At 46.3% G+C, this 27,061-nt stretch overlaps 1 protein-coding gene across 1 annotated transcript in view; it reads left to right on the top strand.

Moving 5' to 3' along the window:
* The window catches only part of LOC134353565 (spondin-1-like), a 349,278-nt gene that overhangs the window by 264,469 nt on the left and 57,748 nt on the right, over nt 1-27,061 (top strand). The window contains exon 7 of the mRNA XM_063061609.1: nt 8,200-8,264. Coding sequence (XP_062917679.1) covers nt 8,200-8,264 — 65 coding nt within the window. The remainder of the gene's footprint in view (nt 1-8,199; nt 8,265-27,061) is intronic.

Here is a 27,061-nt window from a genome sequence, read left to right as displayed (position 1 = left end):
ACAGACAGACAGAGAGAAACACCAACAACCGCTCACTGAGGATGTCACCTCGACGGGTGGTGAAACATCAGCAATCTAATTGCCAAGTTCAGCAAGCACTGCAACATCAAACACCTCAACCTGAGCTACCAATGTTCACCAGCAATACAGAAAGTGCAAACCCAGTGTCACTGGTACAATGTATGGTGGTCTGTTACTGTGAGCAGTTGTTAAGCCTGAATAATTCCATAAATATAACATTTTCCTGCTTCAATTGTCGTAACTTTAGCAAACATTTCCTGATGTTATAACTAATTTAGTGCATTGTGTACAGGAGCTGGGACATTATCTTAGAACATTATAAAGACTACATGTGGCATTCTGTATGCATTGCTGGTCACCCAGCTGTAGGAAGGATGTTATTAAGCTCTAAAGGGTGCTGAAATATCACAGTGCGCGCTGGCAAATGACTGAACCCTGGTGTGAAGGAACAACAGACTCCCATGTAGAGACAAAAACAAGAGTTTTTCAATAGGAATTCCAACAGAACATTAGTGGCTCGACCAAGCAACATCGTGAGATGAATCATTGTCAGCACAAGGGCCCTGCAATTAGCACTAATCGGGCGTCCACTTAAATAATGCAAGTAACAGGGATTCCTTGAGCCTATCAAAATAAACTTAACAAGCTTGAACAGAAAGCACCAGGAGACCGCATTACAATGTATGAGTCGCTCGAGAAAAGGACAAGAAACTTTAAACAATTAAAAACTGTCATTAAACAACAATAAAGACAATTCAGGTGCTCTAAAAACCTTGGAGCCCAATGCTCTCTGGTGCCCTGTACAGGCCCGAAGAATGAATTACAAGGAAGGTATTTACAAGGAAGTTACCAGGATTGGACTGTTCGAGATTTTAGGAGTGACTGGACCGGCTGGGACTATTCTGCATACCTCTATGACTCTGTCTGGTGGCATCTCTTTGGGCAAAAGCATTATTCAGATGGCTTCTGCGTAACAGTACAATGGTAAAATGTGTATTTCTGTTCATAACCAGCACACCTAAGAATATGCTGTGAGTCGACCGCAACTGTTACCACATATTCCAGTACCAATCTAGTCTTGCCACAGTGTTCAGCAGAACAATAAAACACAACGACAAGAGTAAAACTAGCCCCTTTCCTGCCATTCCACCTACCCACTCACACGCAGGCAGGCCTCCAATGCAGAGCCGGCCACATCCAGGCCTCCAGTCCTCGGCCCTGGGACTCTCAGACTCACCGACGTCAGGCCTCCAAACTCCAGACCTGGGCCTTGGACTCTCAGATTTTGCCCTTTGGGCCTCTACCTCTGGACTCACAAAGCTCTGGACCTTGACCATCAGCTTTGCCCTCCAAACCACAGACCTTTGGGAAATCGACCCCCAGGCCTCGCCGATCACGAGTTTGATCTTCGGGCCTTTAACCCAGGACTCATCAATCATGGGCCTTTCCTGTTCTCCTCCAAGACAAAGATGTTAATAGACTTGATTGGTCAAATGGCTTAATTTTGCTCCTATATCCTATGGTCTTATTGTTATTCAGTGAGGTGTGTGGAGTTTACTTTCCGGAAACTATCTCAACCCCACCCCACTTGTGCAGTTGCCTGGCTTTATCCTCAGTCATATCGGCACAATTCCCCTGCAACAACTCCATCAGCCTGACATTTTATTTGGGAGCTGAATTTACCCACATAATCTAGGGATTAGCAATAACATACTGCCTGAAAGGTTAAAAGCAGCTTAACGGATAATATCTGAAATAAAAAAAATAAATTCAACTTCCCCAGCTCAGAAAAATCTCATTCAAAGTAGGATAACAGACAACAATGGAGATTTATTTTCCAAAACTTTCAATAAACAATTAATGAAAATTTGAATTTAAATTCTCAGCTGTCTATTCTCCTCTTTTTAATAAACGAAAGGTTACAAGCAAAAGGACTATCTATGATCCTTAAACAATGTGCTACGAGGAACGGTTGAGCAAGTTCAGGCTTTACTCTTTGGAACAAGGCAGATGAACTTAGAGCGTGGATCAATATCTGGAGCTATGACGTTGTGGCCACTACAGAGACTTCAATGTCTCAGGGTCAGGAATGAATGCTGAGTGTGCCAGGCTTTAGGTGTTTCAAAAAGGACAGCGAGGGAGGCAAACGAGAAGAGGAGTAGCACTGCTAATCAGGGATAGTACCATGGCTGCAGAAAAGGAGGAAGTCATGGACGGATTGTCTACTGAGTCATTGTGGGTGGAAATCAGAGACAGGAAGGGGGCAATAACTCTACTGGGTGTTTTTATAGAGCTCCCAATAGTAACAGAGACATCGAGGAGCAGATAGGGAGGTAGATTTTGGAACGGTGCAACAATAATAGAGTTGTGATGGGTGATTTTAACTTTCCTAATATTGACTGGCATCTCCTTAGAACAAGGGGTTTAGATGGGCTGGAGTTTGTTCCGTGTGTTCAGGAAGGACTCATGATGCAATATGTAGATAAGTCAACCAGAGGAGACACTGTACTTGATCTGGTATTGGGAAATGAACCTGGTCAGGTATCAGATCGCTCGGTGGGAGAGCATTTGGAGGTAGTGATCACAACTCTATTTCCTTTATTATAACGCTAGAGAGGGATAGGAGCAGACAATTTGGGAATATATTTAATTGGGGTAGAGGGAAATATGATGCTATTAGGCAGGAACTTGGGAGCATAAATTGGGAGCAGATGTTCTCGGGAAATGCACGCCAATGTTCAAGGAATATATGCATGGCATTTTGCATAAGTATGCTCCATTGAGACGGGGAAAGGATGGTAGGGTAAAAGAACCATGGTACAAAGGATGTGGAAAATCTAATTAAGAAGAAAAGAAAAGCTTACGAAAGGTTCAGGTAACTAGATACTGGTAGAGTTCTAGAAAATTACGAGATTGCCAGGAAGGATCTGAAGAATGAAATTAGAAAAGCTAGAAGGGGCCATGAGAAGGCCTTAGTGAGCAGGATTAAGGAAAACTCCAAGGCATTCTTCAAGTATATGAACACCAAGAGTATGAGCCATGCGAGAATAGGAGCTATCAGGTGCGATAGTGGAAACATGTGCATGGAGTTGGAGGAGGCAGCAGAAGTACTTAATGAATACTTTGCTTCAGTATTCACCAGTGAAAAGGACCTTGGCAATTGTGAGGATGACTTACAGAGGACTGAAACACTTGAGTGTATAGACATTAAGAAAGAGGATGTGCTGGAGCCTTTGAAAGTTATTAAGTTAGATAAGTCGCCGGGACTGGATGAGATGTATACTAGGCTCTTGTTGAAAGTGAGGGAGGAGATTGCTGAGTCTCTGGAGATGGGATGGGAGAAGTTTATATAGGTCAGTACAACATCATGGGCCAAAGAGCCTGTACTGTGCTGTTCTATGTTCTATGTTCTGATTCTAGAGATGTATTAATATCTGTAGCCAGGCAACACCCTCAGCTCTTGGGATGGCTTCGAAGCCCACTGGAGCACTCTCATGTTGCTTCATGGATGAGGTGTTAGACGTGAAGTTCCACAAGTGTATATCAGTGTTCCTGCAGACCCACAGTTGTGAAACCCTCACCCTAACCCTTCACTAATATTACCCGAAGAAATTATCTTTTTGTTAGTAGATTTGCACATGTTGATCACAGTGTTGACACTTCAAAAGAATAGCCTTGACTGTAAAGTACTTCTTGTTGCCCTGATCTCTATAAAGACCATAAGACCATAAGGTCATAAGGCATTAGAGCAGAACAAGTCTATTCAGCCCATCGAGTCTGCTCCATCATTCCATCATAGCTGATTTATTATCCCTCTCAACCCTACTCTCCTGCCTTCCTCCATAATCTTTGACACCCTTACTAATCAAGAACTTATCAACCTCCACTTTAAATATACCCAATGACTTGCCCTCCACAGCCATCTGTGCAATGAATTCCACAGATTCACCACCCTCTAGCTAAAGGAATTCCTCCTCATCTCTGTTATAAAATGACATCCTTCTATTCTGAGTCCCAAGTTATATGTTTTACTTACCTTAATTAGATTAGGAGGTGAGTTCATGGTCTCGCTTATTATCCAAATTCAAATCCAGCTTCATATCCCTGGCATTATTTATTGATATAGTGATACAACTGGTTTAGGCCTTTCCAGCCTTTCCGGCCCTTCGTGTCACGTTGCCTCAGCAACCCCCAACAACCCGAATTAACCCTAAGGTAATCACAGGACAACTTACAATAACCAAGTATCCTACCCGTACACTTTTTGGACTATGAGAGGAAACCAGAGCACACAGGGAAAGCCCATGGATTCCACTGGAAGGACATATAGAAAGACCTTATAGAACAGCGCCGGAATGGAACTCGGAAATGCCCCGAGCTGTAATAGCATCATGCTAACTGCTGCACTACCATGGCACGTGCTGTGAAAGTTGTCATTTTGTGGCAGCAGCACAGTGCAATACATAAATATACAGTGAGTTACAGTGAGAAATATACTGTGTGTATACAATATAAAATAAATTCAGTAAGTAATGCAAACAGTGAGCAAAAATAGTGAGGTAGTGTTCATGGGTTCATTGTCCATTCAGAAATCTGATGGTGAGGGGAAGAAGGTGTTCCTAAAATGTTGAGTGTGTGTCTTTAGGCTCCTGTACCTCCTCCCTGATGGTAGTAATGGGAAGAGGGCATGTTCTGGATGCTGCCTTTTGAAGATGTTGATACTGGGGAGGCTAGTGCCCACGATGGAGCTGGCTGAGACTGCAAACATCTGCAGCTTTCTCAGATCAGAGGAATGCAGAAGATTGACGATATTGCTCTGCCTAGAAAGATCACAGAAATGATCGAGTTAACCATAAGTTCATTAGGAAAAGCTCACTGGCAATGAAATAATATTAAGATTGTACAGTGACATACAGAGCACATAATCAAGGCTGATGTTTCAGTGATGGAGTGCAACCCAGTTGCAAGTTGTCTTAGAGCAAAGGTTCCCAACCTTCTTTATGCCATGGAGCCTTACATTAACCAGGGATTCATGGATCCCAGGTTAGGAAGCCCAGCCCTTATCAAATACACTGTGACTGTGGAACTTTTGCATTAACCCCTCAGGCCCAAGAGTAAGTTCTTTCATCACTGATTCACCACCAGGGAAGTTATTGGATTGCTCTAAGGTCACAGCCATAGATTTCACCTGTGACCTTTGAGGCCTTAAACACGGAAATGTAGAGAAAGAGCAACAGTATAGAAACAGGCCATTCGGCCCATCTACTCCATGCAGTCTGAGATGTCAATCTGTGCTAGTCTCATTTGCAACATACGCAGTACAGGAGGAACTCAGCAGGTCAGGCAGCACCTATGGAGAGGAATAAACAGTCGATGTTCTGGGTCTTCATCAGGACCAATTTTAGTCCCATTTCCCTGTATTATTATGCCCGTATCCCTCTAAACAAGGGGTTCCCAACCTTTCTCATGCCATAGACCAATATATTAAGCAAGAGGTCAGCGGACCCCAGGTTGGGAATCTGTTCTTTAACTATTTTTTATCCATGTTCCTACCCAAATGTCTTTTAACTGTTGTAATGTTTACAAGTTTAAACCTCTATCACTTCCTCTGGGACCCCTTTCCACTAATATGTTTTGTTACTCCAAAACATTAAAAGGAAAAGACAGGAGTCCAAAATGCGAGTCTACCTTTGTGTTTACTTTAAGTGAGGCACGCATCTATCATGTGGTAGCATAGCATCAGGACATATTTTTACATATGACCCATAATGATTTATTTAAATAAACAAGCATACTTAATCAAACAATATTTACATATTACTTAAGCATTACAGAAATATTAAATATACAGAACCCACCATCCTCAGTGTGGAAAAGTTGCCCCTCAGGTCCCCCTTAAGTCTCGAGCAACGCACACAAAATGCTGGAGGAACTCAGCAGGTCAGGCAGCATCTATGGAAATGAATTGTCAATGTTTTGGTCCAAGACCCTTCTTCAGGACTGAGAAGGAAGGGTGAAGATGCTAAAATAAAGAGGTTGGGGGAGGGGCAGGAGGCTAGCCGGAAAGTGACAGGTGAAGCCAGGTGGGTGGGAAAGGTCGAGGGCTGGAGAAGATAAGGAAAGTGACAGGAGAGGAGAATGGACCATGGGAGAAAGGAAAGGAGGAGAGGACCCAAGGGGGAATTGAACCCCAATCATCTATCGCTGGTCCTGTAAAACGTTGTGCTAGCGGCTACGCTAATTTGCCATTATCCATCTGGTTTCTTGTCAAGAGTTTGACCCTATGGGCAATTATGGATGTCATACTGCATTACTGTAGCTGGCCGCACACCAGAAATCTGGTAAATTGTTTTATTATTGTGACGTACTGAGGCAGAGTGAAAAACTGTGTTTTCTGTGCCTTCTATACAGATCAATTCATTACACAGTGCATTGAGGTAGTAGCAGAGAAATCAATAACAGAATACAGAATAAAGTTATAGTTTCAGTGAAAGTGCAGTGTAGGCAGACACTAAGGTGCAAGGTCATAATGCGGTAGATTATAAGGTTAAGAGTCCATATTGTTCAAAGGGTCTGTTCAATAATAGCATGGGATACACAAAACATTGGGAGGCAGGGTAAAGATGTGTCTTTACAAAAGTAGGTGTAAGGTGCTTCTTCCCTCCGCTAGCCTGCAGGTCACCCTTGGGCGAGGTGTAGTACCTGCTTAGCCCCCGATCAGGGTCATGCGAAGCCATGGGAGCAAGTGGTGGATGGTTGAATGAGCAGCTGGTGCAAATCAAAGTCTTGGTTACACAACCACTGACACCAGCTAAGGAGGCACGCGCAAAATGCTAGAGGAACTGAGCAGGTTAGGCAGCATCCCTGGAGAGGAAGAAACAGTGGACCCTTCATCAGGACTCCCCATCAAAGGGAGGATTTAAATTTCTTCAGGATAGAGGACCTGACCTGCTGAGTTCCTCCAGCATTTTGTGTGTGTTTCTCAGGATTTGCAGCATCTGCAGAATCTCTTGTGTTTATGATTTGCTGCTCCACTGCAACATCTCGTCAAGTCACGTCTATGCTGAAGAAGTTTAAATCTTCTTCACAACAGTAAGGTGTTTATCATTACCACAAACTCTTATTTATTGGACTGAAATTTTCCAGTTGTCATGGTGAGATGTGAACTAGTTTCTCTGGGGTTCTAGCTTTGACATAACCACCTTCATAGGACTTGAGTTGCAAGTTAATCCACCAAAGAGTTCCACAGCAACACACACACAATGCTGGAGTATCTCAAGTCAGGCAGCATCTATGCAAATTAGTAAATGGTCAACATTTTGGGCTGAGACCCTTCTTCAGGACTGGAAAGGAAGTTGGAAGGTGCCAGAATAAAAAAAGATTTGGGGGAGCGGAAGGAGGATAGCTAAGGGTGATAGGTGTAGCTAGATGGGTTGAAAAAATAAAGGGCTGGAGAAGAAGGAATCTGGTAGGAGAGGAGAGTGGACCATAGGAGAAAGGAAAGGAGGAGGGGACGTAGTGGGAGGTGATAGGCAGGTGAGAAGATGTAAAAGGCCAGAATGGAGAATAGAAGAGTGGAGGTGAAGGGAATTTTTTTTTAACTCTAAGGAGAAATCAATATTCATGCTATAAGATTGGAGTGTACCCAAACAGAAATATAGGGTACTGCTCCTTCACCCTGAGGGTGGCCTCATCTTGGCACAAGAGGAGGCCATGGACCAACATGTCGGAACAGGAATGGGAATAGGAATTAAAATGTTGGGCCATGGGAAGTTCCTCTTCTGGCGGACGGAGCAGAGATGCTCGAGGAAGCAGTCCCCCAGTTTACAACAACTCTCACCAATGTGGAAGAGGCCATATCGGGAATTCTAGAAACAATAAAGAATTCCACAACATCATTTGGAGGTTGAAGATGATGAAACTTGCTATTCCCAGGAACATTGGAATAGGCAAAAAGATATAGGGCTTGTCTATAATGGAGAAGGACACGATGATTGGGCAAACAGAGTATAGGATATTAACAGAGGGACGAACATCTTGTGTGGTAAATGACTGAGTTAGCAGAGACATTGAGATAACGAGTCACCAGTCTCAGAGCTGTCTCTCGATCCTTCTCACACATTTGTTACAACTTTAATGACTAAGTAAACATTGACTCTTTATTCTTTGCTTTTTCAGGGAGATAGTGTGTTGACCGTCATCAAGGCAAAAGCACAATGGCCTGCTTGGCAACCCCTGAATGTGTAAGTAAGAGTTCTTTCAGCTGGCATTCTGAACAGATACAATAGATTCTGGTGTTAGTAACCATAGAAAATCTCTGGCACGTTTTTTTTAGTGCTCTGCTCTAGAGAGACAAAGTTTGTGAGTTTTGCTTGTACTGTGAATTGATTCCCGTAATCCAGAATCCAGGAATTATAATCTAAAATCATGAGTTCATAACAGCAGATGGGGAATTGCAATCCGGCTATTTCAGTTATCTGGATTTCAGGAGTTAAACTGAGAAGTGATTTGTAAGGAAAGTAAATGCAATGTTAGCATTCATTCCGAGAGGACTAGAATGTAAAACCACAACATAATGCTGAGACTTTGTAAAGCGTTAGTCAGACCGGATTTCAATATTGTGAGCAGTTCTGGGCCTCAGATCTGAGAAGGGACGTGTTGCCATTGGAGAAGGTCTGGAGAAGGTTTACGAGGATGATCCTGGGAACTAGAGGGTTAATGTGTGTTTCAGGGCTCTGAGCCTGTACTCACTGAAATTTAGAAGGATGAGGGCTATCTCGTTGAAAGCTATCGAGTATTGAAAGGTCTAGATGAAGTGGACATGGAAAGGATGTTTCCAAATGTGGAGAGTCGAGGAGAAGAGGACATAGCCTCAGAGTAGAAGTATGTTCCCTTAGAACAGAGATTTCTTCAGCCAGCGGGTAGTAAATCTCTGGAATTCATTGCCTTAATCTGTGGATTCATAACCTCTGTCAATAGCAGAGGTTGATTTTCTCTTGATTAATAAGGACATCAAAGGTTAGGAGGAGAAAGCTGGAGAATGGGGTTGAGAGGGATAACAAATCAGCCGTGATTGAATGGTGGAACAGACTCAATGGCCTAATTCTGCTTCTATATGTTAAGGTCTCATCGACTAACCGGTGACATTAGAGAAACCAATCTGATTCACTAATGTCCTTCAGAGGAGGGATTTTGCGATCCTTATCCAGTTTGACCCATGCATGATCCCAGACAACTTTGCTCAGCACTTCATGGACGTGTTAGGACGTTTTGTTGAAGTTGTGTAAGACGTTCCTCTGGATTTCCAGCACCTGCAGTACCTCTTGAGTCTAAGAGAAGGCGTAAGCAGCCAAAATGTGGAACTGAAGAAGAGGAAAGGAATTGGTGAAAAAAATTACCGGATGTTGGAGATATTGGTGTTTGTGCTATCAGGTTGGAGGCTACCCAGATAGAAGATGAAATATTGTTCCTCCAACCTGAGAGTGGACTCATCATTGCAGAAGAGGAGACCATGAACCTAGAGATCTGGAACCCTTTGTTGGTGAGCTGCTCAGTGTAGAAACTGTTAGAGGTGGACAACAGAAGCTTGTCTTTCCAGCGATGGCCACAGCCCATGACTAAACTGATCAAAATTGGTCTCTCCAGCCTTTGAGAGTGCACTTGGGTGATGCTGAATGTTCGAGTATTCAACATTTATATCCTAAGCAAGGAATTGAAGACAGTAATTCTGTTATGTTTGTCCTCTTTCCTCTGTTCTTTGTGTTTGACTTCCTTCATAGAAAACAATCATTCTAAGTGTCAGTCCTTAAAGTATACACTTAAAGGCCACTTTATCAGCTACAACTGTGCACCTGCTTGTTAATGTAAATATCTAATCACCCTATCATGTGGCAGCAATTCATTACATAAAAGCATGCAGACATGGTCACAAGGTTATTCAGATCAAACACCAGAACGGGGAAGAAATTGGATAAGTTGGATAAGTCTCCGGGGACTGGATGAGATGTACCCCAGGCTACTGTGGGAGGCGAGGGAGGAGATTGCTGAGCCTCTGGCAATGATCTTTGCATCATCAATGACGGGAGAGGTTCCGGAGGATTGGAGGGTTGCAGATGTTGTTCCCCTTATTCAAGAAAGGGAGTAAAATTAGCCAAGGAAATTATAGACCAGTGAGTCTTACTTCAGTGGTTGGTAAGTTGATGGAGAAGATCCTGAGAGGCAGGATTTATGAACATTTGGAGAGGTATAATATGATTAGGAATAGTTAGCATGGCTTTGTCAAAGGCAGGTTGTGCCTTACAAGCCTGAATGAATTTTTTGAGGATGTGACTAAACACATTGATGAAGGTAGAGCAGAAGGTGAAGTGTATATGGATTTCAGCAAGGCATTTGTACGAGGCGTAAACTCCCATTCGGGTCTCGGTCTACCTGCACCTCTTGACCCAGGGGCAATAGGTGGTTCCGATGGAGTACCTTGACAGGCCCCTTCCCATCCTCTGGTCTCACCCAGTAAACAGGGAGGTTTGGCATCTGGCTCTCTACCACATAGGGGGTGGCCGCCCAGCGATCTGCCAAATTATGTTTACCAGGGAGTCCTAAATTCCATAGGAGGACCCAGTCCCCCGGCAATAGTTGGGCGAACTTTACTTTCTGGTCATAACTCCTCTTATTCCTCTGATTCTGCTTGGTGGCCGCCGCCTCAGCCAACTTATACGCCTTTTTCAACTCTCTCCTCATATCGGACACATACTTCAGATAGGGCTTCGAAGGTAATTCACCCACTTCAGTCCCAAAACACAGGTCAACGGGCAATCTCGCTTCCCACCCGAACATCAGATAATATGGCGAGTACCCCGTAGCGTCATTGCAAGTACAATTGTAACAGTGAACCAATGCCCGATGTGCTGACTCCACTTGCCCTTCTGACCGATCTCCAGAGTCTCAAGCATGTCCAACAGGGTCCGGTTAAACCTCTCGGGCTGAGGATCACCCTGTGGGTGATAGGGGGTGGTCCTGGATTTCTCGACCCCAAGGATACCCAGTAATTTATGGATAAGCCTGCTCTCGAAGTTCCGTCCCTGATCACTATGGGTCCACCGGGGGAGGCCATAATGAACAAAGTACTTCTCCCATAACACCTTCGCCATTGTAGTCGCTTTCTGGTCCTTAGTAGGAAATGCCTGCGCATATCTAGTGTAGTGATCCGTGATGACCAAGACATTCGCGGTATTGCTGGTGTCTGGCTCAATAGACAGGAAATCCATACACACCAGGTCCATGGGTCCCGCCCTCTGCAAGTGGGACAAGGAGCCCCCTGCACAGGCAGGGTCTTCCTCCTGATGCAACGACTACAGGTCTTACAGTATTCTTCAAACTCCCCCTCATCCGGGGCCAGTAAAACCGGTCCTTGACTAATCCATAGGTCTTCTCTACCCCTAAGTGCCCGGAATCATCATGTAGAGCCTGGAGCACAGTCTTCCGATACTTCTCAGGCATGACCAGCTGCCAGCGCCGGGGGTGGTCCGGGGGGCAACGTGACCCTGTACAAGATTTAGTTCTTCAGCTTCAACCGAGGCCACTCCTTCAGTAGTAGGGGAACGGAGGCGTGCTTGGCTTTCTCCGCCTGAGCCATATCCCCCTGTCTAACCGCGTACCAGATAGTGCCAATGCCCGGGACATCACGCTGAGCCGCCCCCACTTCCTGGGGCCTCAACTCCGGCAGCTGCCTGTTCCTCAGAGCAGTCAAATTACAGAAAACAGTGGGTAGTGCGTCATCATCAGCCCCCAGTTGATCCACTGCCCAATCTGGCCCCATTGAGTCTCCTGCTTTCGCGTTGCTCGCAAATTGACACAAGGGCTTCACTCCCAGGGCAGGGATGCTCTCCCACTCCTCGTCCATGCCTGACCCCTCATGTGCCCGACGAGATAAAGCATCTGCATCGATGTTCTGACTCCCCGGCCGGTACTTCAGGCTGAACTCATAGGCAGACAAGGCCGCCAACCACTGATGCCCAGTAGCGTCCAGTTTTATGAGGTCAGAATATAAGTGAGAGGATTGTTGTCCGTTCTCACCTCAAACTTGGCCTCATATAGATAGTCACTCAACTTGTCCACCACCGCCCATTTCAGCGCCAGGAACTCCAACTTGTGAGTGGGATAGTTTCTCTCAGAAGGCGACAAACTTCGGCTGACAAATGCCATCGGCCTCAATCCGTTGCCCTGCTCCTGGTACAGGACAGCCCCCAGACCCTCTCGGCTGGCATCAGTGTGTAGCACATACGGCTTCCGGGGGTCGGCAAAAGCCAACACCGGGACCTGTGTCAGCGCCTCTTCAGAGTTTGGAACGCCTCCTCACATTGAGCATCCCACCTCGATACAAAGGGCTCCGACGAGTTCGAGTGTCCTCCTGCCTCCTGCCCTCGGTTCCCCTTCCTTATCTTCCCCATGGGGGGATAGCCGCACAAAAGCTGGTTCAATGGGTGACTCATTTTAGCGTATCCTTTCATGAATCGCCGGTAATACCCACAGAACCCCAAAAACGAGCGCAGGGCGCTCACCTTCTGGGGTCTTGGCCAGGTGGTCACTGCGTCTATCTTAGCCGGATCAGTAGCCACTCCGTCTCGTGAAATTATGTGTCCAACATAGCCGACCGACAGCTTACAGAACTGGCATTTATCCAGGGAAAGTTTCAACCCTTCCTCCTTCAGCCAGCTTAACACCTTCAGCAGCAGCTCCTCATGTTCTTCCAAAGTAGATCCAAACACTATCAGGTCATCCAGATACAGCAACACCTCAAGCAAGTTCATATCCCCCACCGTCCTCTCCATGAGCCTCTGGAAGGTGACTGGGGCCCCCGATATGCCTTGGGGCATTCGTTCTAACTGAAAGAATCCCAGAGGACAGATAAAGGCCATCTTCTCTTTATCGGCCTCACTCATCGGAATCTGGTAATACCCACTCCGCAAATCCAATACACTAAACCACTGAGTACCACTCAGACAGGCCAACGCGTCTTCAACCCTCGGGACCGTATACTGGTCAGGGACAGTGCGCCGGTTCAGGGTCCTATAGTCCACACACATGTGTATCTTCCCATTTTTCTTCCTAGCCACTACTATGGGGGACACATAGGGGCTCCGGGCTCTGCAGTAATCCCTGCATCCTTCAACTGCCGCCAGTGCTGCTGCACATCTTCCACATCTGCTGGGGCCAGCCGCCGCGACCTTTCTCTAAACGGGGTGTCCTTTGTCATCCGGATAGTGTGGCGAGTGCTCTTGGAACAGCCCACATCAATCTCGCCCTGAGAAAAGACATCCCCTAGTTTCAGCATCTTCTCCACCAGCGTGCTCTTATACGCCGGCGGTACAGGGAAGTCCTCAAAATTAAAGGCCTCCTCGGTCAGCCACCCCCTGTTCTCCAATAGTTTTCCTCCAGTGGGCCTCATGGGGGCGCTAGACATCACTGTCACCGGGAACAAGTGCGCTAGGGGCATCCCGCGCTTAAAGGTGATCTCCCTCTCCGTTATGTTCCTTACAATCACCCCCATCTGGCATGCCTGTACAACCGAGGGCCTCTACAATTCAGGTCTCACCAGCGCCCCAGCCAGGAACCAGGACTCTCCCTCAAGGTCTTCCAGGGCGTCTACTAACAGGGCCTCGCCCTCCGGTACTCCGGGGAATCTGGGGGTCCCCATCACCAGTGCCACCTCCCCTGGCCGTATCACTTTAGGCCTCGCCTGAGTACACCACACTGTCCCTTGTTTGAACTCAGGATCCAGCCCCTGGCGGTCACCCACTTCTTCGAACACCACTCGAAACACTGGGTGAACTGAGAGGGTCTCCAGAAAGTTCTTCCCCGCCTTCTCCTTACAGGCTCCCAGGAGCCGTCGCACGAGAGGGGAGTTAGTCCCCACCAGAAGGGTAGTGCCACCTGTTTCCACCGGGTCCGGACAAACCAACACCAACGTCTCAAGGGCTTCCGACACTCCCACATCGCCCTCCGAGAATTCCAATCTCACTGACAGGTACCCATCGTACAGGTAATCACCCTCACTTATACCCCAAATCTCCAGGGCATTAAACAGGTTACTGGCAAAAGCTTTAGATATTTGTTGTAGAACAACCAGTATAATAAGGTAACCTGCGACCTGGTGTCAAGGATGGCCCTTGCAAGGATTCCCTCTATCCGTAGGGACATGCTGGAATGGGGGTCCCACTAATCCATCCGGAATAAGGGCTTGGGCTTTCAGGGGTCCCATGGCTGATTTCTGGGAACGTGTTTCTCCAGAGACTCCAGTCCATTCCCTCACTCAGTCTCTCCTAAGTTTCCCGACACCTCTCCCTTCTTAGTCACCCTCTGCGGGGTGCCTTGTCTCTCACAATCCCTCCGAAAGCACCCCTCTTCCCCACAGCTGTAGCACATCACCGGCCGCTCACATTCCTGCCGGAAATGCCCTTCTTTCCCACAGTTATAACACACACTACCCGCCGCCCCTCTCCTCCTGGGTGACCCCACTCCCAGCCCACTGTGCAGGCCGTCTCCTGAAGGGGGTACTCTCCTTGTCCATCCCCTCAAATGAGGGATCCCTACCCCCCGGGACCCCTTGGGTTTCTTGGTTCTCAACCCGGCCACCACCTCCTGTACCGCTGAGGATCGTCCCCGGTGGCCAGAGACCCCTTTCCGGCCCAACATGCTCTCATCTCCCTGCACCTCTCTAATCAGCTGCCCGAATGATGGGGGGGGGTTCCTTTTATAGGACTGCCGGAGACTCCAAGCCACCTTGTCCTCCCCCAGGGAACGACTAAATATCTGATTCATCCTCAACCTCGCCACCTCGTCCGCCTTCACTACCCCTCGGCGCCACAACCCAGTAAGCATTCTCTCCAGCTGAAAAATGTATTCTGAGAGCTTTTCCCCTCCTTCCTGCCGTGTGTGGTGAAACTCCACTAAAAGCTCCCAGGGACCTCTCGACATTCCAAACATTCCAAATTTACTGAAAATTCAACCCCGGACGTTGCCCCCACCATTGTAACGCTCAGCTATATCGGCTCGTATTTATCCAGGGGAAACCCCATCCGCCGCCCAACCTTGTCTCCCGGTTGCATCGGTTGCCGTGCAACGCCACCTGATATGACCTCAAACATCAGACAGCAGACAGCACACAATGTACACTTTACACTTTACACAGCACACAATGTACACTTTATAAATCTTACTGGGACTATGAGATTAATAGAGATGCAATATAAAAGAGAAAGAAAAAGGCGCCAGACTTATCAACGTTCAATTTCTTCGTGCACACAGTTGGAGCTCAAATATCCGGGGTCTTCTCTCTTCGCCCTGCGATCCACTCCGACCCCCTCGACTCGCCGCTCGGGACCACCCAAGGTGATCGACCAGGGCGCTTCCAGCACATCCGTCTTCTCCCGGTCTCTCCTGAAAAGCCCGCCAAACACAGCGTTTCCCAGCTATATGAGACAGGATATCACCCCAAAAAAAGAATGACATGGGCACCCATTGGCTCATTCTCTCCTTATCATTAGTGATAACCCAAACAAGCTGCTAGAAAAAGAATCACTGTCTCAGCAGTTAACATCACAGAGAAACCATTTTAATTATAACATAATAAAGAAGCCATTTTGATTAGCATATGCGGTAACATAAAAGAAGAAACCCCTTACAATAAGGTACCGCATGCAAGGATTATTGAGACAGTAAGGAGGCAGGGGATCCAAGGGGACCTTGCTTTGTGGATCCAGAATTGGCTTGCCTACAGAAGGCAAAGAGTGGTTGTAGATGGGTCATATGCTGCATGGAGGTCAGTGACCAGTGGTGTGCCTCAGGGACCCTTCGTGATTTTTAGAAATGACCTGGATGAGGAAGTGGAGGGTTAAGTTAGTAAATTTGCTGATGACACAAAGGTTGGGGGTGTTGTGGATAGTGTGGTGGGCTTTCAGCGGTTACAGCGGGATGCAAAGTAGCTGGGGATACGAATTGACAATAAACTGGACTGGTCAAAGAACACTGAGGCTGTCTACAAGAAGGGTCAGAGCCGTCTCTATTTCCTGAGGAGACTGAGGTCCTTTAACATCTGCCGGACGATGCTGAGGATGTTCTACGAGTCTGTGGTGGCCAGTGCTATCATGTTTGCTGTTGTGTGCTGGGGCACCAGGCTGAGGGTAGCAAACACCAACAGAATCAACAAACTCATTCGTAAGGCCAGTGATGTTGTGGGGATGGAACTGGACTCTCTGACGGTGGTGTCTGAAAAGAGGATGCTGTCTAAGTTGCATGCCATCTTGGACAATGTCTCCCATCCACTACATAATGTACTGGGTGGGCACAGGAGTACATTCAGCCAGAGACTCATTCCACCGAGATGTAACACTGAGCGTCGTAGGAAGTCATTTCTGCCTATGGCCATCAAACTTTACAACTCCTCCCTTGGAGGGTCAGACACCCTGAGCCAATAGGCTGGTCCTGGATTTATTTCCTGGCATAATTTACATATTACTATTTAATTATTTATGGTGCAACTGTAACGAAAACCAATTTCCCTCGGTTTCAATAAAGACTATGACTAAAACTGGGCTGAGAAGTGGTAGATGGAGTTCAACCCAGGTAAGTGTGAGGTAGTTCATTTTGGTGGGTCAAATATGATGGCAGAATATAGTATTAATGGTAAGACTCTTAGCAGTGTGGAGGATCAGAGGGATCTTGGGGGTCCGAGTCCACAGGACACTCAAAGCTGCTAGGCAGGTTGACTGTGTGGTTAAGAAAGCATATGGTGCATTGGCCTTCATCAATCGTGGGATTGAGTTTAGGAGCTGAGAGGTGATGTTGCAGCTATATAGGACCCTGGTCAGACCCCATTTGGAGTACTGTGCTCAGTTCTGGTCGCCTCACTCCAGGACAGATGTGGAACCTCTAGAAAGGGTGCAGAGGAGATTTACAAGGATGTTGCCTGGATTGCAGAGCATGCCTTATGAGAATAGCTTGAGTGAACTCGGCCTTTTCTCCTTGGAGCGGCGGAGGATGAAAGGTGACCTGATAGAGATGTATAAGATGATGAAAGGTATTGATCGTGTGGATAGTCAGAGGCTTTTTCCCAGGGCTGAAATAGCTAACACAAGAGGGCACAGTTTTAAGGTGCTTGGAAGCAGGTACATAGGAGATGTCAGGGGTAAGTTTTTGCACAGAGAGTGGTGAGTGCATGGATTGGGCTGCCTGTGATGGTGGTGGAGGCGGAAATGATAGGGTCTTTTAAGAGACTCCTGAACAGGTACATGGAGCTTAGAAAAATAGAGGGCTATGGGTAAACCGAGGTAATTTCTAAAATAAGTACATGTTCGCACTGCGTTGTGGGACGATGGGCCTGTATTGTGCTGTAGGTGTTCTATGCTTCTATATTTCTAAATGTGATCTAAGTGACTGACTGTGGAATGATTGTTGGTGCCAGCCGGGGTAGTTTGAGTATCTCAGAAAGTGCTGATTTTCTGGGATTTTTACACAAAACAGTCTCTGGAATTCACAGACAATGGTGCAAAAAAAAGAAAAAAATGCAGTGAGTGGTAGTTCTGTGGGAGAAAATGCTTTTTTAAATGAGAGAGGTCAGAGCTTATTTCAGAATGCTATTTACTTGCAGTTATTGTTTGCATGATTTGTGTTTTTTTCTCTGCACATTGGGTGTTCAATGGTCTTTTTTATGGGTTCTTTTGGGTTTCTCTTGCTTCGTGGCTCCCTGGTAGGAGGTGAATATCAAGATTGTATAATGCTTTGATACCAAATCTATTTAGAACTTTGAACTTTGAGGAGAATGGCCAGACTGGCTCAAGCTGACATGAAGGTGACAGTATCTCAAATAACCACGTGTTACGTTAGTGGTGTGTAGAACAGCATCTTGGAATGCAAAACAGGCTGAACCTTGAAGTGGATGGGCTACAGCAGCAGAAGACCTCGAACATACACTCAGTGGCCACTTTATTAGGTACAGGAGGTACCTCATAAATTGGCCACTGAGTGTAAATTGTGCTGGGCTTTGAAGCTAATTTACAGAACACACCCTCATGGATTTTAGAGATGCAAGGAGGTCCTTTTCAAAACTCTTCTTCTGAGATAATGAAGAGATAAGGTAAGGATGAACTCAGAGCAGAGTCCATTGTGAAGAATAAAAATTTTCACCAAAGGAATGAGGTTGAAAAGCCTGCTTGTAGAAATGGACAAGGTAGGGCACAATTAACATGACACTATTACAGCTCAGCAGGTTGGAACTTAAAGTTCAATTCTAGCCCCATCTGTAAGGAATTTGTATGTTCTCCCCTTGATGGATAGGCTTTATCCAAGTGCTCCAGTTTCCTCCCACAGTCCAAAGACACATCAGTTAACGGGTTAGTTGGCTATTGTAAATTGACCTGTGATTTGGCTATGGTTATGTAGGTGGGTAGCTGTGTGGTGCTTTGGTGGTGAGGTGGAGATATGTCTCTACAAAAGGAGGCATAAAGCACTCCTTCACCCGTTAGCCTGCAAGTCACCCTTTGGCAAGTTGTAGCACCTGCTTAGCCCCGATCAGAGTCAAGTGAAGTCATGGGAACAGGTGGTGGATGGTCGTATGAGCAGCCGGTGCAGATCACATCTTGGTTATGTGACCACTGACCCCAGGCAGACAAGCTCTGGAGAGTATCGATAATGGCTGGGATCATCCGTCTTGTAAAGACACTGCCCAGAAGAAGAGAATGGCAACTCACTTCTGCAGAAAAATTTGCCAAGAACAATCATGGTCATGGAGAGACCATGATTGCTCATGTCATATGAAATGGCACATAATGACGATGATGCTGTGCGGTGTGGCTCATTGGGCCAGAAGGGCCTGTTCCACACTGTATCTCCAAATAAATCAATAATTAAAATATGGACCTTCGCCCTGCAAATCTGTCCCACCATTCAACAACACACACAAAATGCTGGAGAAACTCAGCGGGTCAGGCAGTATCTATGGAAATGAATGAACAATTGACATTTTTGGCCGAGACCCCTCTTCAGGACTGAAAAGGAAGGGGGAAGGCGCCAGAATAAAAAAGTGGAGGGAGGGGAAGGAGAATAGCTGGAAGATGATGGGTGAAGCCAGGTGGGTGGGAAAGGTAAAGGGCTGGAGAAGAAGGAATCTGATAGAAGAGGAGAGTGGAGTCCAGGAGAAAGGGAAAGAGGAGGGAACCCAAGGAAAGTGATAGGCAGGTGAGAAGAGGTAAAAGGCTTGAGTGGGGAATAAAAGAAGAGAGAGGGAGGGAAAAAATTCTGGAAGGAAAAAAATTGATATTCATGCTATCAGGTTGGAGGCTACCCAAGCGGAACATAAAGTGTTGCTCCTCCCCTGGGGGTGGCCTCATCTTGGCACAGGAACAGGCCATTGACTGACATGTTGGAACTGGAATGGGAATCAGAACTAAAATGTTTGACCTCAGGGACATTCTGCTTTTGGTGGACGGAGTGGATGTGCTCGACGAAGCAGTGCTCCAATTTACAAAATGTCTCACCAGTGCAAAGGAGATGCATTGCGAACACTGGACGAATCTTGCAGATTTGCAGGTGAAGTGTTGCCTCACCTGGAAGGACTGTTTGGGCACCTGAATGGAGGTGAGGGAGGAGATGAATGGGCAGATGTGGCACTTTGGACTGTTTATTTATGTACCAACTTCTTATGTGACATAATGTTAAATGCCTTTTGAAAATCTAAATGCACAACATCTAAATCAACTCTCCCTGTCACATCTCCCAGATTCAACGCAAACTTGTCAAGCACAATGGTTGGGTCTGATTATACTCAGCCTTCCCAAATGATTTGTTATTTTCTGTTTGCATATTGTCTCCAGCTCTTTGTAAACAATAGATGGTTCGACTTACCAGCCTCTTGTTCTCCACCATTTTCCAATTCTTTTTGACCCAGGACGGAGAGGGAGATGGTTGAGAAATGGAACACCAATGGGGGACTGGAGGAGGATTGTGAGGACTGATGTAAATAGACCAAATATGAAAGCAGTCACATGGGATATGAGACTGGCAAAGGATAAAGACCATAAGACATAAATCATTTTCACCATCGTCATTATGTGCTCTGTGGTATGATACGGGTGATCATGGTCTTCCATCTGTCTTTAACCTGAGAAGTTCTAATAAGCTTTTCAAAATGGCCTACTCCTGCACCTATTGTCTATTATAAAACTTTTGCCTGTCCATCCCTTGACGTAACTCATGAACGTCATGCGCTGTCACAGAGTCATAGAAAAGTACAGCACAGGAGCAGGCCCTTCAGCCCATCCTGCCCATGCCAAACCATTTAAAACTGCCTCCTCCCATCCAAGAAATTCCAGCTGCTGTTTCCTGACTGATAATACCAGCTCTCTTTTCATTCCGGTCTTTCCCCACATAATTCATAGGAGCAAAGTTAGTCCATTCGGCCCGTTGTAGCTGCTCAGCTATTCAGTTGTGGCTGATTCAGAACAGAACGTAAACGGGTACACCCCAGCGCAGCCCCTTCGTCCACGTTAATGTGCTGAACATTTCATTTCAAATCTTATCATTTGAGGACCGGAAAGCGTTGAAGGTCTTTGCATGACTAAAAGTGATGCCCAACAAGCTGCAGAAGTGCTTCTGGTGGGATGAAGAAGCAATAAAGATAAAATGTTGAGTGGTTTACAGTCCCCTCACAATAAACACACAGGAAAGAAAATAAGAGAAGAGGTAATGGGATTTCGTCAACAAGGAATGGTGATAATCATGATAGATTTTAATCTACATTTAGATTGGAAAAATCAGTCAGGCGAAGGAAGCCCAAAGGAGAAGCTCACAGACTGTTTGCAGGATAGCTTTCTTTTAATTTCAAGAATATATTTTGTAATAGTAGCAGGAATCACAATAGATTCTACAGTAGTGAATTACAGAGCATCAGAGAATAGGCAGCAGTGGTGCTGAACAATGTGATAACATCACACTTATAGAATGGAATAGAACTTTATTGTCATTACTCAAGACAACGAGATTGCGGTGCTACTCCGGTCTGTGCAAAACAGATACTTACAATGCATGCAGTATGGCTTAATTAAAAAAAATTCCCGTATTTACACGTAACAAGTGACTTCGATAGTCCAGCAAACTGAAGTGTAGCATTATTCAGCTGCACACCAGCCGCCAGAAAGAAGCTGTTTTTCAGTCTTACTCTCTTGGCTAAGATGTTTCTGTATCTCCTACCAGATGGCAGGAGATTGAACAGTGTCCGGGGTGGGATGGGTCTTTAATGATGTTACGAGTGTACTGTAGGCATCGAGACACAAGGGACAGCAGAATCTGCAAGTCTGGAGCAATAGACGAAAGAGATGGAGAAATTCAGCAGGTCAAAAATCACCTGCAAAATGTCGCCGTATTTCACCACCAGCATAGTGTCGTAAAGTCATAGAACTCGACAGTACAGAAACAGGCCTTTGGCCCATCTGGTCTGTGCTGAACTATGAATATTCCTAGTCCCAGTGACCTGTACCCAGACCACAGCCCTCCATACCTCTCCCATCCATGCCAACATCATCATTATGTGCCGTGTCCTATGATGTGGTGATCATGATCTTTCCATTGGTAAATATTTCTGCAGAAGTGGTCTGCCATTGCCTTCTTCTGTGTGGTGTCTTTACAAGACGGGTGACCCCAGACATTACCAATATTCTTCAGAGATTGTCTGCCTGGCATCAGTGGTGGCATAACTTTCTCCCGAGGCTTCACGTGACCCTGATTGGCAGTGGCAGGAACTGCTAAGCAGGTGATACACCTTGCCCAAGGGTAACCTACAGGCTAGTGGAGGGAAGAAGCACCTTACACCTCCTTTGGCAGAGATGAATCTCCACCCCACCATCCTTCCCATCCATGTACCTATCCAAATCTCAATGGTCCAATGGGTCCATAGTTCCAATTAATATGCTTACAGTATACAACCTAAAATTCTTACTCTTCGCAGACATCCATGAAACAGAAGAAAAAAAAACAAATAATGAATGACAGAAAATCGTAAGAACTCCGCACCCCCTTGGCCTCCTCTCACTCATAAGCACCAGTATGCAGCAAACCTGCCCCCTCCCCTTCCCACCACTTCTTCCTGCAGACAGCATCAGCACTCCATGCTAGCAACAGCAAAGCCCCCAACGTCTGCAGTCAACCAAAAATCACTGTTAATGTCAACAGTTCGACATCCCACAGGCTCTCTTCTCTCACCAACAAGGGAGAGAGAGATATTGTTCCTTCCACAGCAAGAGGAGAGACAAACAGTCGCTGTTTCGATGTTGCAGTCTGTCTATAGCGCTGGCACTTGTAGATCGAGTTTCCCCCCGACTCGAGAATTGGCAGCAAAGGAGAGAGAGAGAGAGATAGAGGGAGGGAGGGAGGGGGGGGAGAGAGGGGAAGAGAGAGAGAGAGAGAAGGGGAGAGAGAGAGAGAGAGAGAGAGAGAGAGAGAGGGAGGGAGGGAGAGAGAGGGGGAGAGAGGGGGGAAGAGATGGAGGGAGGGAGAGAGGGGGAGGGGAAAGAGGGGAAGAGAGAGAGAGAGAGAAGGAAAGAGGGGGGAGAGAGAGATAGAAGGATGGGAGAGAGAGAGGAGAGAGAGAGGGGGAGAGAGAGAGATAGAGGGAGAGAAGGAGGGAGAGGGAGAGAGGGGGAGAGAGAGATAGAGGGAGGGAGGGGGAGAGAGAGGGGGAGGGGGAGAGAGAGAGATAAAGGGAGAGAGGGAGGGAGGGAGAGAGGGGGAGGGGAAAGAGGGGAAGAGAGAGAGAGAGAGAAGGAAAGAGGGGGGAGAGAGAGATAGAAGGATGGGAGAGAGAGAGGAGAGAGAGAGGGGGAGAGAGAGAGATAGAGGGAGAGAAGGAGGGAGAGGGAGAGAGGGGGAGAGAGAGATAGAGGGAGGGAGGGGGAGAGAGAGGGGGAGGGGGAGAGAGAGAGATAAAGGGAGAGAGGGAGGGAGGGAGAGAGAGGGGGAGAGAGAGGGGGAGAGAGAGAGATAAAGGGAGGGAGGGAGAGAGAGGGGAGAGAGAGAGAGGGGGGGGGGAGGGAGGGAGAGAGAGGGGGAGAGAGAGAGAGAGGGAGGGAGAGAGGGGGGAGAGAGAGATAGAAGGAGGGGGGAGAGGGGGAGAGAGAGAGACGGAGAGGGGGAGAGAGAGAGAAGGAGGGAGGGAGAGAGGGGGGAGAGAGAGAAGGAGGGAGAGGGAGAGAGGGAGGAGAGAGAGAGATAGAGGGAGGGGGGAGAGAGAGAGGAGAGAGGGGGAGAGAGAGAAGGAGAGAGGGGGGAGAGAGAGATAGAGGGAGAGAGGGAGGGAGGGGGAGAGAGAGAGAAATAGAGAGAGGGAGGGAGGGAGGGGGGAGAGAGAGAGATAAAGGGAGAGAGGGAGGGAGGGAGAGAGAGGGGGAGAGAGAGAGATAGAGGGAGGGAGGGAGGGAGGGAGAGAGAGGCGGGGGAGAGAGAGAGAGACAGAGAGATCACCCAAGTACTGAGGCCCCTGACAGCTGTACCCGCAGTCTCAAAGTTCCAGTACCCCACGGTGCTTCAGTTCACGACACAAGCGAGAAATCGGGTCCACATGACCACGCAAGACAGCAGCACGAAGGCACTGACTTCCAGGCCACTCTTAGAGATATGGAAAACGTCGCCAATTGGTGAACTCCAAGAACAGGAACACACTATTGTGAAGAACAGCAGTTTGATGCAGCTGCGGATTACTGACTCCAACAGGGCCCCAGCCACAGTGAAAAGGAAAGTAGAGATGTTATAAGTAAAAGAGTTTATCTGTTCCGCTGATGGGCTGGGAGAAGTCGCCCTCTGGTGCCATCTTTTGCTCCCCCGCACTTAATAGTCATAGTCATAGTCATGCTTTATTGATCGCGGGGGAAATTGGTTTTCATTACAGTTGCACCATAAATAATTAAATAGTAGTATGTTAGTAATAGTAATAGTAAATGTTGAACTCAAGTCAGCACCCACCACTTCCACTGGCAGCTCACTCCAGACTATTCCCACCCTCTGACTGAAGAAGTTCCCCTCATGTTCCTCTTAAACAGTTCACCTTTCACCCCTAACCCATGAACTCTAGTTGTAGTCAAGGTGCATCATCTTGTCAAAGCATTTGTGGAGGGAAATGGACAATCAGTGTTTCAGGTCAAGTTGCTTCATCAGAACAGGGAAGAAAGTGGAGAGATAGCCAGTATTCAAAGGTTTGGAGAAAAGTTGGATAAGAGTTGATGGGTGATAGGAAGATCATGATCATGATGTGTCTGATATCTAGAACATGCTGCCAGAGGAGGTGGTGGAATCAGATGCAATCCCTACATTTAAGAAGGATTTAGACAGACTCTTAAGTAAGCAATAGAAAGATACAATCCTTTTCAGTGACAGGGCCCAGTTTATTGTGGGTAAACCCCTCCTCACCATTGAGCACATTTCCACCAAGCATTATTGCAGGAAAGCAGCATCCATCATCAGGCTCTCCCCACCATCCCCTTCGTGCTATCTTCACACTGCTGCCATCAGGAAGAAGTTTCAGGAGCCTCAGGACTCACCCCACCAGGTTCAGGAACAGTTACTGCCCCTCAACCATCAGGCTGTTGAACCAGAGGGGATAACTTCACTCAGCTTCACTTTCCCCATCATTGAAGCATTCCCACAACAAATGAACTCACTTTCAGGGACGCATTGTTGCATCTTAAGATAGTTATTGTTTTCGTTTATTATTTATTTATTTATTTTTGCACAGTTTGTTGCCTTTTGCAGTCTGGTTGAACATTCAGTTTGGTGCGGCCTTTCATTGATTCCATGATAGCTATCATTCTATTATGGACTTACTGAGAATGCCCACAAGAAAATGAAGCTGAGGGTTGTATGTGGTGACATATATGTACTTTGTTAATAAATTTACTTTGAACTCTGATCTGCATGGTCACGTTGGGCTGAATGGCCTCACTGTGACCCAGATAGCAACGCTCAGAATATAATTGAATTTTACATACAGTTTGAAGGAGAGAAGAATGTGTTGAAGACTGGCAATTTAAACTTAAACAAGCAAAATAATGAGGGCTTGAAAGCAGAGCTAGCTACATAGTGAGCTATCAAATAAGGTGAAGTGATTTCTCTGTCGTGGTTGAGCAATGGACATTTACGGGAATTTTTCAGCAAAGGTGCTCACTAATGAAGGGGAAAGACTCCAACACAAAGACCTGTCATTCACAATTAAATAAAACAGTTAAAGATTCCAGCAATGTTGAAGAAAAACGGATTTAGTTATGCAGGTCAGAAAATTAGGGAGAACATAAAAAAGCTAAAAGATTAATTCGGAATAAGGAATAGTTAGAGAATAAGATAAAGGTACATTTGAGGTTGCGGTGATTGCCGAGCTTGGCAATTAGCTTGCAGATGTTTCATCACCAGTCGAGGTGACATCCTCAGTGTGCTTGCTGTTTTTGGTGTTTCTCTCTGGGAGGTGTGGATTTTATCCAAGTGTCTGGAAGAGGTCAGTGAGATAGATGATATGTTGGTTTCATCAGTTTTCCAAGATTCCCTCAATTTGGGAAGGAATTCATTAAGTTGGAAAGCAGCAAATGTCACTCCTTAACACAAGAGAAACTGCAGATGCTGGAAATCCAGAGCAACACACACAACTTGCTGGATGAACTCAGCAGGTCAGGCAGAATCCATGGAAATGAATAAACAGTCGCTATTTCAGACCGAGACCCATCATCAGGACTCCTTAATTTAAAATGAGAGAGAAGCAGATATAGAGAGTACAGGTCAATTTAACATCTGTCCTATTTTTGAAATATATTTATTATAAATTCAAACCACAACAGTACTATTGCACCATCTCATTACAAACAAAAACCAGACAAACCATGACTAACACATTCCTATGCTCATTGAGGATGGTATTTATCTCCCGCAGTGCCCAGTGGTCTCAAAATACCATCTATATTACACTGGATGCAGCATTTGCTTTTTCCACAACTACCCCAGCACGGACAAACCCTTTGATCATTACCAGGCAGTCAGCCCAGCTGGAACCCTCTGCTACCTGTCTCCAGGGCACAGAGATACTACCTTAGCCAGCTCCAGGAGCAGGTTTAATTGTCCTAGGAAGAATGATGCATGCCGTTGTTAAAGGAAGACCAATAATTGGTCTTTAATTAAACCTTCAGAAGAAAGTACTACAGAAAAAGTGGATGTTGAAATAGTTCAATAGTTCCATTTAATATCAGAGAATGTATACAATATACAACCTGAAATTCTTGTTCTTCACAGACATCCACAAAAACAGAAGAGTGCCCCAAAGAATGAGTGACAGTAAAGATGTTAGAACCCCAAAGCTCCCCTACTCCCCCCACACACAAGCAGCATTAGCAAAGCAATGACCCCCTCCCTCACTTATTTCAGCAAAAAAAGCATCAGCACCCTCCACCCACCAAGCAAGCAACTGAAATACCCCCAAGAAAGACCATGATCTGCAGTACAACAAAAACTAATCATTCACCCAACAATTCAACATACCACCGGCTGTCTATCTCTCTCTATTAAAGGGGCAGAGAGGTGACTTCCCTTCATATTGAGAGGGGTTCATACTGCAGGATGTAACGTATTGATGTGGGTTCAAGATTAACAGGTTATCAGGAAACAGTAACAATTTTTTTTTCTCCTGTTGGCAAGTTTAATGAACAGCATTAAGTGAACAGTTGTTCATTTTGCAAGAAAATGCGGAGAGTTGTGGACACAGCTCAGCACATCACAGAAGCCAACCTCCCCTCCATGGACTCTGTCCACACTTCCCACTGCTACAGTTATGCAGCCAACATAATCAAAGTCCCCACCCACACCAGACACTCTCTCTTTCCCCTCTCCCATAGGGCAGAAGATACAAGAATCTGAATGAATGTAACACCAGGCTTCTATCCTGCTGTTATAAGACTCTTGAACGTTCTCTTAATATGATACGATAGGCACTTGAACTCCCAATCGACTTCATTTAGGCTTTGCA

This window comes from Mobula hypostoma, chromosome 11 (assembly GCF_963921235.1).
Source record: "Mobula hypostoma chromosome 11, sMobHyp1.1, whole genome shotgun sequence".
In the NCBI taxonomy this organism is placed as follows: domain Eukaryota; kingdom Metazoa; phylum Chordata; class Chondrichthyes; order Myliobatiformes; family Myliobatidae; genus Mobula; species Mobula hypostoma.
Note: the sequence above shows the minus strand (reverse complement) of the source record. Positions and strands in the feature narration are given on the sequence as shown.